Source organism: Silene latifolia, chromosome 10, assembly GCF_048544455.1.
Source record: "Silene latifolia isolate original U9 population chromosome 10, ASM4854445v1, whole genome shotgun sequence".
NCBI lineage: Eukaryota > Viridiplantae > Streptophyta > Magnoliopsida > Caryophyllales > Caryophyllaceae > Silene > Silene latifolia.
Genome location: NC_133535.1, coordinates 33,503,623 through 33,515,939, shown reverse-complemented (window position 1 = coordinate 33,515,939; position 12,317 = coordinate 33,503,623). Strand labels below are relative to the sequence as shown.

At 36.5% G+C, this 12,317-nt stretch overlaps 2 protein-coding genes across 3 annotated transcripts; both read right to left on the bottom strand.

Moving 5' to 3' along the window:
* Positions 1–5,143: 5,143 nt before the first annotated feature.
* LOC141605466 (uncharacterized) lies at positions 5,144–7,617 on the bottom strand. Of its 2 annotated transcripts, none has more exons than XM_074424248.1 (3): positions 7,261–7,617; positions 6,004–6,894; positions 5,144–5,831 (listed from the first exon to the last, which is right to left on the bottom strand). In XM_074424248.1, the coding sequence occupies exons 2-3, from the start codon at positions 6,737–6,739 to the stop codon at positions 5,533–5,535; spliced, it is 1,035 nt and encodes a 344-aa protein (XP_074280349.1). In that variant the 5' UTR covers positions 6,740–6,894; positions 7,261–7,617; the 3' UTR covers positions 5,144–5,532. The 2 variants fall into 2 exon arrangements, with proteins under 2 accessions (XP_074280349.1, XP_074280350.1); XM_074424249.1 differs by having other exon boundaries at positions 5,146–5,831; positions 6,004–6,707; positions 7,261–7,616.
* A 680-nt stretch (positions 7,618–8,297) lies between these two features.
* Positions 8,298–8,729, bottom strand: LOC141607402 (uncharacterized). Its single transcript, XM_074426754.1, has one exon. The coding sequence runs from the start codon at positions 8,727–8,729 to the stop codon at positions 8,298–8,300; it is 432 nt and encodes a 143-aa protein (XP_074282855.1).
* Positions 8,730–12,317: the final 3,588 nt, after the last annotated feature.

Genomic DNA, 12,317 nt, shown 5'->3' with positions numbered 1-12,317 from the left:
CTCCTCTCCTACCAAGGGAACAAAACCTCAAAGAATATGCAAAACGAAAGACTAAAGATAGTAAATGACCCAATTATGCACTAAAAATCATAGGAATGAGGCTAATTCAGGGACTAAATATGCTCAAATATTGGTCACATCATATGCTGATCTGTTGCTTTCACAGTGGAAGGAGATACAAGAAATCTTGGTATGATACTTCTCTTGGTATGCACAGGGTTGGGTGAATCTGTTGGACAAGTATAGTCCCATGTACTTGTCCGAGATCATTAAATTCTATGCAACAGTCAAGGTAGATGTTGCATCTAGAACTCTTTCCGCCTACATCAATCAGAAACCCTTTGTCCTTACAATTGACCAACTTGCTGCCCACCTTTATGTATGTAATGTCGGACTTACCTCCTTTCCCAAGCGTGACTGGGGAGAAATTGACGAGGTCACCTCCACCCAAATCATGAAGGTTCTTCGACCTCATGATAACAATGGTCCAACCAACATCTATGCCTTTGAACTAACCGCACCCATTAGGTTTATCTTTAACCTTGTTTTCCGCAACCTCGTCCCTAGCAACAATAGCTGTGGGAGATGCTCCCTCCTTGATATGCTCCTTATCCATCACATTGTCAAACACAAACCCATAAACCTCCCTCGCCTTATGTTTCACCGAATTCATGAGATGTCCACTGAATTTCAAAGCGGCAATTTCGACAAAAATGTCGTAGTGCCTTATGGTATGTGGCTCTCTATTATCTTTATGAAGGAGGGGTTAGTGTTGAAAGGAAGTCCCAAAATTAAGAAGTTGAGTGATAAAATGACACCGGGTCTTCTATCTCTGATAAATTTGGAGATTAAGGATGGGAAATTGGAGCAGAAAAATCAGTCGGGTAGTGGTGCACAATGGGGTCTACTGTTCAATTGGGTATGGTAGTAGCAAAATTGGATGAACTTCTTGGAGTTGTCAATCGCTTGATCAAGGAACATGGTAAGTTACGGGATGAGGTGGGTGATCTTCGTACCATGAATGAAGATCTACTTGAACGTCTTGATGCTAAGAAGCCGAATTCCTCCACTTAAGCTCATGCCTTCCTAACCCGTTTCTCTTTTATTGAACTCTGGCTCTTTGTTGTTTTAAGACTCTTTTGCACTCTTTGGATGCTTGTGTATTTAGTTTGCTTGAACAATTTTTATGTGCTTTAAAATTGTGTTGCTAAACCTTGAACATGTTTTATCCTCCCTTGATGATGTCAAGAGGGGGAAGTAGTTCAAACTATGCTTATGTGTGATCTTTTAACTCTTAGGCTAACGTTCACCGTAATTATGTCTTAGCTTCCATGATTAGATGTTTTACTTTGGCCAACCATGTTGCACCCTTCGATTACCTTGATCATGTTTATGAATTTTGTATATGTTGAATTGACCAAAGACCGACTAACCATGGGCTAAGGGAGAAAATCACACATGTTTGGACTTGTCATCATCAAAGAGGGAATTTGTTAGAACACATTGTGTTGATGATGCCAAGTCCCCTTTGTTACTTGATTGTTTGCTTTTAGTTGAATGATTAGTGATTGAAGCAATCAAATGGACTTTCAACAATGATTCAAGATGATCAAGATAATCAAGAAAGTTAAGACAATGATACTTTCTAAGCCTTAGTCGAAAAATGTAAGAGTAAGTATAACATTCTCATTTAAGTCAAGTTATAGCAAAACCAAGCAACAGTACGTTGTACTGTGGTTTCTGGTACTACCGTATGGAGGACGTCTTTCAACAAAATGTTTTAAGTGTTAAAACTTTGCAATTTCAAACCTTAAACATTTGAATCTTCAAAAGCTAGAAAATAATCTGAAATTTTTTAGTCACAAATCCACTTGAATAAACCTCTAGATTTGTGCAAACACCTTTTACATAAATGACAAGTAAGACTTGTCAAACTTTTAAAGTAAGAAAAGTTTTTTGCCATTTTGGTAAAAGGTCACATGTTGAGTGTATTAGCTTAAGTTTTCTGATTTCTTAAGCCCCAAGCCTATTGGATTTAATTTTCCTAAGTTGTACTTACTTTAGATTAAATCCACTATAAATAGAGTGTATTAGTCTCATTTATTTCTCAAGTCTTTCCAAAGCATTTATTGTAAAACTTTGAAAATCATTTGTGCATTTAAAGCTTTGTTCTTCAAGTGTTTGCAAAACGTTTTTCAGATTTTAAAGTCTTCAATTGTTTTCGAAAAAGTTGTAAAACCTCTAAGTATCAGTTCAGACATCTTTGTGACATAATGAGTTTGTTCCATGATTCTCGTGTTAGATCTTAATTGTGATCTCCATGTTCATTTAGTGAACTCTTGAGATTCAAGATTCTGTAACACTTTGAGATAGAACCCATAAACTCTTGAAGCGGAGTAGCTTTAAGTTTGAGTGCAACCGGAGTAGGTTGGCGAGTTATTTTCATTGTAAGGGGTTTAGTAAGTTTGAGTAAATTTATAAACAAGCAATAAAATAACGGTTGGACGTAGGCCTCGGAGTAGATGCTGAACCAATTTTTAAAATGTCGTTTGTTTGTTCATTTACTTTTACGTTCTTTCACTTTGCTATTTCTCGCTTGTACCTAGTTAAGTTCTGTGTCACAGTCACCTATACTGTGACATAAAACTGTTGTCCCTTCTTGTGAACTTACATTCAATTAAGTGTCTCAAGTCTTGTACTTCAATATTCTTTACTTAAGTTAATCAATTAACTAAGTTAAGGATAAAATTTTTAAAAGGTACATCTAATTCACCCCATCCCCCTCTTAAGTGTTTATCGTTCATAACTCTTCAATTATTATTATTAATATAATCTTTTTATTATTATTTCAGTTCGGTTCAATTCAGCTCCATTAAGTTCAGTTCAGCTCTATTAAGTTCAGTTCAATTCAGTTCAGTTCAGACAATTTCAGTCCAAAAGAACATGGCCTTAAAGTCACTTAATTTAAGTTCACTTCAGATCCTATAAGTTCAATTCAGTTCAGATCAGATCCTATAAGTTCAGTTTAGTTTAGATCCTATAAGTTCAGTTCAGTTCAGATCCTATAAGTTCATTTCAGTTCAGATTTTATAAGTTCAGTTCAGTTCAGATCCTATAAGTTAAGTTCAGATCCTATAATAATAATAATAATAATATAACATGAATAACAATAACAACAACAACAACAACAACAACAACAATAACAACAACAACAATAATAATAATGATGATATTTAAGTTAAATTTATTTAAGTTAATTTAAATTCTGGTCGTGTAAGTTCAGTTCAGATCCTATAAGTGCAGTTCAGTTCACATCCCATAATTTCAGTTCAGTTCAGTTCCTATAAGTTCAGTTCAGATCCAATAAGTTCAGTTCAGTTCAGAGTCTATAAGTTCAGTTAAATTCAGATCCTATAAGTTCAGTTCAGATCCTATAAGCTCAGTTCAGTTTAGTTCAGATCCTATAAATTCAGTTTAGTTCAAATCAGATCCGTTTCAGTTCAAAAGAATATGGGCTAATAGGACGGTACTAAGCTGGGATGGTTGTAGCTATAAAAGAAATTCACTGTCAAAGATATGTGAGAGTGTATGAAGGATTGACTTATTATCATGGCATATAAAGGATTACATGGGTACTTATTATCATGGCATATAAAGGATTGACTTTATATGTTGATATCATCATGTTTGTCGGTAATTGGCAGTGGTGTCGTAATATATTGAGAAAAGGTGGACATTGAAACAAGTTTTACGTATTTCACTTAGGGATATTCTAAATGGTATTTCTAAATTTTTCGACTTTCTATATGGTATTCTACACTTTTTAAAACATACACGGTACCCCTAATTGTTGTCATTATTACTAAGTATATCCCTAAACTTTATTTTCCATCAATTAAACTCAGTTTTAGGCGTTAGGTAATGACCTTGGACGCGTAACCAAACTTGTCATTTATTATCTCATGACATAAGGACTTTATTGGGCGCTATATCGATATTGAAATTGAGATGGAAATTTAGTTATTGGTATTGAGTTATGAGTTATGGGGCCTTTGAGCCGAGTTATGTTTACGGTTCAGAGTGACCATGGTTATTGAGTTATTTGAGTTTGAAATCGATATTGAGATGGAGATATTGCTTCGCGGTCTTATCCGCCAATTCACTCACTCCTTGTCTTGGCTTAGGTACGACGATAAGAATACGATATCTGGTTACTGTGTAGTATTATATTATGAGATGGAGTAATGGGTGAAACATAGTAATGAGTTGAGGCTTAGTTGCTTATTGAGATGAGAGTGTGTAATATATTATGGAATTAGAATTGAGTTGGTTTGAGATTCAGATTAGTTTATGGAGAGTGTTTTTATTATTCTATGTGTTTATTATTATTTTTACGTGTCTGTGTTTCCACGCCATGGACAAAAAATTAAGCTGCTTATATTGAGGTATTATCTGTTACTTAGCTTTCCGGATGACATGTTTTCTCCCTTCGGGGCTACTCGTCATGGGGGTAGTTCCTTTCTGTCTTCTGGTTTTGCTTTTAGGTCTTCCGCTGCTGTTTAAAAAGGATTTTATTTCAAGACACGATTTTATTTAAAGACTTTGTAAAAGTTTTTTTTCATGTTGTATATTTTATTTTTTAAAATATTTGTAATAAGAGACTTTGTATATTAATTATAATATCTCTGTATTTCGGCATGTTTTATATGTAAAAGTTAGTTTTAATTTAGCCAAAAATCAGGGGTCTTACAATTGGTCTCAGAGCGGGTTCTTTCTTGGTTAGGTGTTGAGATCGTCACATCTTAGCACCGACTGTTCTAACAATTTAAGCTTTAAAAAAACGAGTAGTTATTTACCTTGAAATTCTTATCTAAGTTTGGGGACGAACTTTATTTTTAAGGAGAGTAGATTATAATACTCTGAAATTTTAAAAAAGGTTTCAGTTTTCTTAAAATCCGAACTTCGGGGACGAAGTTCCTTGTAAGGACGGAAGATTGTAATATTCCAAATATTCCAAATATTTTAAAATTTAAAATTCTTATATTTATTTCATTGGTATATTTTTATACTTATGATATACCGTAAAATAATATGTTACTTGTTACATTTGTCCCAATTCTATTCTATTCCAATTCTTTGGCCCGTAATCAAAAACCTATTTGTATAAAACCTTTATAAAGGTAGTCAACCTTCTCACCTTTATTTCTTGGTGCGGCAGAATAGAGTTTTCAATTTGCATATGACAAAGCTTTCCTAATCATCATTAAATCCTAAACAATAGCTTGGCTACTCTATTTACCTCTTTCTGTTTTTTTTTTTTTGACAACGATAAACTGATATTAAAATAAAAGAAAGTCAATTACAGTACAAACTCCGGGATACCGAAGTTCTTTAGAGTACTAGGAAACCAACTAATAACCGAACTAATGTTATACGAGTGTGAAACGGAAAAAGTAAGACGATACTTCTTATACGGAGGATGATAAAATTCATCAAATTGGAATAGGTCTGTTTCCTTCCTTTTAGGCCTCTTCACCGCTGTAACGTCCTTGGTGTAGCTGCAAAGAGAAAGAGAAAATCGACAGAAACCGAAGATCTTTTCTTCATATAAATACTATCGTGGGTTACACGACTTCGACGGTGAGAACAATCTGCCCGACGTCCACAAATCTTGTTCTTGTTGTCCCTAACAGCAACAAACTGGAACTGAACCGTAGATATCTTGCTAACTTGAGTGGATTCCGATAATACCCGCTTCTTTTCATGGGGAGTTCCCGTCTGGATAGAGTTTTTAGGGGTGAGGGGTCGAACCCTCATGTAAGACAACGAACCTACATGGAAGAAAGAGAGATCTTTTCCAACCAATTCAACAAATCATCATAACCTTGGGGCGAAATTACAATTTTTTTCTAGCATTCTTTTTATTGGTGAACGAGTATTTCGCCGGTTTATCATAGAAGAAGGAAGAGGTAGAGCTATTACCTTCGACGGTAGAGTTATTACCTTCAACAACTAGAGGCGTGTTAGCCTCACAGGTGGTATCAAGAACCATGGACGCAGGACCAGAATTTATTTCGATGTTCATAGGTTTAGTACAACCAGAGCAGCTACAAGTTACAACAGGCTTGTCAGCAACATCAGCAGTAAGAAGTGGTTTCTTGCCTCTATTCAAAGAGCTCAACGGGTCGAAAGGAAAGGCTACCCGTTTTCCATTAGGGTTCACTACAAGTCTGTTAACCACAGCGAGAATCTCACGACTAGCTTCCGAATTGTTCGGATCAAGATGTAACACATGTTCAAAGTCAACTAGAGCATCTTTGAGAAGATTATGTTGCTTATAAGCTAAACCTCTACGATATAAGGCCTTGACATTGCAAGGATCAAAATGTAAAATAAATTTGCAGTAGCGGCTAGCGAGCTCGTAATGAGAAAGTTTTAATTCACAAGCTGCTAAATTTAGAATAAGGGATAGGGCTAAAGAAAAGGTAGCATGTTGATCATGAGGAGGTAAAAAACCAACGAAACATAGGAAAATTAGGGCTTGTTTGTAAAGGCTACCTGCTAGGGATACGTTTCCTTTTTTGAAAAGAGAATTTCCTCTATCTTTCATCGACTGAATAGTGAAAACATATGGCTCCCCCATACTCATAATCCAGATAAGTAATTCCTCATCATCCACAGCATTGTCCTCAAAGATAAACAACTCCCTAAGATTGCAAAGAAAAGTTTGATAATCCATTGAAAGAGGGAAAATAGTAGCAGTCAACAAAAGTTGAAAAAGGAAAGTGAATCAAAGACTTAGTTTGTATGATAATCTAGACGGAGAAGGAACCACCACAACCAGCCAATCACCACCATTACCAAACCAGGTCATCCACCAACGGAAACGCTCGACTACGAAAAGAAAAAGAACAGAGAACCCCCATAAATAACCAACCTCAAGCATACATAACAACTGAAATAAGAGAGCAACTAGACCAAAACTTCAACAAGTCCCCAAGATTATCCCAGACTAACAACCCTTTGATTCCCTTAAAAAAAACCCAAATAAAGGGAGATTCACACGAAAAGAGAGAAAGACAAACATGAGGAACCAAGTAGAAAAATCTTCAAACTATTAATTTAAAAAAGATGCGTATTCGATCTCATCACAAGGGGGTGCGTACAGGAACACTTATAATCAGAAAAGACTCACAAACCAGGTTTACACGTGAAATTATGAGCAAATTAGCTTCAAAAGACGGCGAAACAAGTACATACCAACATAAATCACCGGGCTCGACAAGAGGAGACAACGGAACCCGACGGCGGTGCTAGGGATGACGGTGGGGCAAATCTGATTTGAACGAAAATGGAGGGAGGAATGGCAAATTAGACGGGGGAAACCTTGATCGAGCAACGGAACCGCCAAAGATCGGCTGTAGGATAGCCAGATCTTTGGCGGCGCCGTGGGTGGAAGATAGGATGGTAGGGGGAAGGCAGTGGTAGTAGCTCAAATTCCTTAGGGAGGAAGGAAAAAGTTAGAGAGAAACGTTAGAGGGAGAAAGCGGTCCTAGCAGTTAGTAGTTAGTTTTACCTCTCTATGTCAGTGTATTGCTTGCGCTATTTCGCTCCATTCATCTACTATCTTTTCTTATAGATAAAGGTAACACGATTCTATCAATCCTAATATTATTATTATTGTCCGAGGTTGTGTGAATAACGTGCTAACTGGTATAAATTTATTACTACTTTATGTGTACTGATATTTTATTTGGATTGGATTACAATGAATTGTTACTTTATACTTATAGTTAATATCTTGTATAAGCTAATTTTATTATTGGTGAAATGGGATACGAATGAGTTTGATTATACGATTAAAGCAACGTTAAATTATGATTGTGAGGCTAATAGGACGGTACTAAGCTAGGATGGTTGTAGCTATAAAAGAAATTCACTGTCAAAGATATGTGAGAATGTATGGGTTATTCGTTACATTAAACGAAGATGATTACATGGGTACTTATTATCATGGAATATAAAGGATTGACTTTATATGTTGATATCATCATGTTTATGGGTAATTGGCAGTGGTGTCGTAATATTGAGAAAAAGGTGGACATTGAAACAAGTTTTACGTATTTTACTTATTTATTTTGTAAGATTGTTGGGATTGTATTTTAATTGTCGTATTTTTTGACCTCGACTTGTGGGTGAGTAATATAGAGGGTTCTTTTTTTTGGTATAATGTAAGCTTTTATTAAACTTCAACAAATCATTAGGCAATGAGCTACAATGTTGCTACTACAGTTGAATTATAAACCATAAAAAAGTTTACAGATGCACATCAAACTGTAGGAGCCATTCTCTATTCTATTAGGCACTCTAGAATCAATCTTCTGCAGAATACGAGTCCTAATGATCTTCTTCAGCTCATGTATCATCTTATCAGGTGAAGTAAGAACAAGCTTCAACCTAGAAGAGTTCCTTTCCTGCCAAATGTAGTACCAGCAGGCCATACAGGCCATACTGCACACAGACTTCTGCAACTTTGAGTAACCAGCATGATTTCCTTGAAGATTCAAATGTATCCACTGCTCAATACCACTAATAATCTGGGAGCTATATGTGCAAAACCCAAACAGATGAGAATGAGTCTCCACATCTTGCTCACATAAGACACAACTATCATTAGTACAAATACCCAGATGCATTAGTTTCTCGCTGGTCTGCAATTCTCTCTGCATAACTAACCAGCCATTGAATGAATGCTTAGGCACATTCACTACTACAAATACAGGCAACTACAACGACCCTTTAACAACGCTTATTCACGAAAATCATCAAAAGACGTTGTAGAATGGATGGCGCGAATTTTACCAAACTTAATTACAACGGTTCTGTGTTGTTAACCGTTGTTATTGGTTTTAACAACGGGTCATACTTGAAAAACCGTTGTTAATATAAAAACTAATAACAACGGTTGAATCTGTAATACATTTTAACCGTTGTTAATAATTTGGTGCAAAATTAGTGAAAAGTAATCACAACGGTTATATTAGAACCCGTTGTTAATACTTTTTAACAACGGTTGTAGACTCAATAACCTTTGTTATTAATGTTATGAAAATCTTAAGAACAACAGATTGCTTTATTCTGCTATACGCTACAAAACACAAACACAAGCTAATACTGCTACTATATCATCCTCCATTCCTCCCTGATCGTCTCTTTATCTTCATCTCCGTCACTGTTGTCACCGTCTTCTCTCCCTCATCGTGTTTATCAATCAGGTATATATGTTTCTTAGCAACGCTTATAGATATAGGATTTTTTGGGTTATTATCTAATTTGTTGATAATTTAGCTTAATTGCTTTCCTGAATTTCGTTTATTTGTTTGCCTATTATTGTATTTTCTGAATTAGTTGCCTATATATTACGAATGTAGAAAAATGACTCGAACTTGGATGATTGATGCAAATATGAGTGACCGCAACTATAAGGATGGTTTAGCTGAATTTTATGAAGTCGTTTCGAACAATTTGAAAGGTTCTTCTAGTATTGCATGTCCTTGTGAAAGATGTGGTAATATTAGCTATATGGCTTTTCCGGACGTTAAAATACACCTAGAAAAGTGGAGATTTAGTCGATCCTATACACGTTGGATTTTTCATGGGGAACCATTAGAGGACGAGAATAGCTCTGAAGAAGATGATGTTGAGGTACACGAAAGGCTAACTGATAATCCTGAGTTTGCCGAGTTTTTTGAGTTGGAAGAGTTGGAAGCAGAGAAGTTGAATGTTGGGTCTATAGATAATGAATAGAATGATGATGAGTCGAATGCTTTTGAAGATGTAGGTGATGACACTATTAATTGGGATGACTTTAACAACATGTATGAGAAGTTGTGTGAGTCTGAAGCACCTCTGTATCCTGGTTGTAAGTTCACAAAAATGTCTGTTGTGGTGAAGTTGTATAATATCAAGGGGGCAAATGGGGTGAGTGACACGTGTTTCACTAGATTTTTAGCCTTGATAAAGGAGTTGCTTCCAGATGGTAATGTTCTACCTGTTAAGACATATGAGGCAAAAAAACTAATAAGAGGAGTGGGTATGAAATATGAGAAAATACATGCATGTCCAAATGATTGCATATTGTATCGGAAATTATATCAAAACTTAACCAATTGCCCTAAATGTTTGGAGTGGCGTTATAAGGATAAGGAGGGATCCCGGCTAAGGTGTTGTGGTATTTTCCATTGATACCAAGAGTCATAAGGATTTATGCGAATCCCGATGATTCAAAAATGTTAACTTGGCATGAAACAAGAAGAATAAATGATGGAAAGCTAAGACACCCGACAGATGGTATGCAATGGAAATCGTTCGACGCTAAGTATCCTGAGTTCGGCAATGAACCTAGAAACTTACGTCTAGCGCCGTCCACTGATGGAATGAACCCACACGGAAACATGAGTAGCCAACATAGTACTTGGCCAGTAGTGTTGGCTATTTATAACTTACCTCCATATGTGTGCATGAAAAGAAAGTATTTGATGTTGTCGTTGTTAATTTCCGGCCCTAAACAACCTGGAAATGATATAGATGTCTATTTGGAACCTCTTCTAGATGATTTGCGAATGTTGTGGGATAGTGGGATAGAAGTATTTGATGCATTTAAGAACAAAACTTTCAATTTGAGAGCGATGTTATTGTGTACAATATCTGACTATCCGGCTTATGGCGACCTTTCTGGGCACACAGTTCATGGGAAAGAGGCTTGTCCATTGTGTGGGGAGGATATCGAGTCTGAATACTTGAAGTCTTCTCGTAAGTATGTGTATATGGGAAATAGGAGGTTCTTGTATCATGACCATTGTTATTGCAAGATGCAGAAAGCATTCAATGGAAGACAAGAACTTCGTCAACCTCCTAGAATTTTGAGTAGGCATGAAGTTTATCAGAAAGTAAAGCATATTGAGATAGATTATGGAAAGAAGAGCGGCTCTAAATTGTCTACTCGTGGGTATAAAAAAAGATCCATATTTTTTGATAAACTTCCATATTGGCCTGACCTGGAGGTCAGGCATTGCCTCGATTTCATGCACATTGAGAAAAATGTCTGTGATAATATTATCAATACCCTTCTGAATGTTCCCGGTAAAACAAAGGATAACGCCGCAGCTAGGGAAGATATAAAAATGATGGGTATTAGGCTAGAGTTGGCACCACAGAAGAGAGGTAATCGTACATTTTTACCGCCAGCAGCTTATACCCTTTCACGGAATGAGAAAAAAGAGATCTGTGCATGCTTGAATAGAATTAAAGTGCCACATGGTTATTCGTCGAACATCAAAAGCCTAGTGTCGATGCAAGACCTAAAACTCACCGGGTTAAAGTCACATGATTGTCACACTTTGATGCAACAATTACTACCTGTGGCTATTCGTTCCATTTTACCTGAAAAGGTAAGATATGCTATAACTAGTTTCTGTCTCTTCTTCCAGTCCATATGCGAGAAAGTCATCGATCCCGGTGACGCGGATTCATTGCAGGACCTCGTTGTAACCTCTCTTTGTCATTTGGAAATGTATTTTCCACCCTCTTTCTTCACTATCATGATTCATCTGACCATTCACTTGGTTAGGGAGATTTTGTACCTTGAGCCCGTGTACTTGAGCTACCAGTATCCTTTCGAAAGATTGATGAAAGTCTACAAGGACTATACATCTAATCGGTATCCTCCGGAAGGTTGTATTGCTGAACGCGCTATTTTAGACGAAGCTCTTTCATATTGTTACGCTCATCTCTCCCCTGAGGAGTTGATTGGCGTTCCTAAGAATCTTCATAGTGACCTGGATGACGGAAAAGGTATTAGGGGCCGGGTTGAAAAAATTATGACACGTGAAATGTTGCATTTAGCACATACGTATGTGCTAAACAACGAAGATGAGGTGCAACCTTATATTCAACAACACAAAGATGAGCTCAAATACGATCACCCAAACAAGACCGAGAAGTGGATTGCAAACGAGCATACGAAGACGTTTGCAGAGTGGTTTAGGAATATTGTCTTAGAGTGTACGAATCAAACTGGTGATGACATCTCTCCTAGGTTACTACGTCTTGGTTTAGGTCCAAATGTCAGGGTCACCTTTTACAGCAGTTTTGCCATTAATGGATATACTTTTTACACCCGCGAGCAAGATGAGTTGAGTACAATGCAAAATAGTGGTGTGAGTTCTGAATTTGAGGCAATGCACTTTGCTACTTCAAAAGATAAAAAGCCTATTTGGGGAAAATGCCTTTATTATGGTGTTATTCAAGAAATATTG

What these genes read in the sequence shown, in the direction of transcription:
- LOC141605466 (XM_074424248.1), bottom strand. Translation starts at nt 6,739, where the DNA reads ATGGATTATCAAACTTTTCTTTGCAATCTTAGGGAGTTGTTTATCTTT. An exon ending in CACGCCTCTAGTTGTTGAAG is followed by an intron (nt 5,832 to 6,003) that starts GTAATAACTCTA and finishes TCTTCCATGTAG; the next exon opens with GTTCGTTGTCTTACATGAGG.
- LOC141607402 (XM_074426754.1), bottom strand. Translation starts at nt 8,729, where the DNA reads ATGCAGAGAGAATTGCAGACCAGCGAGAAACTAATGCATCTGGGTATT.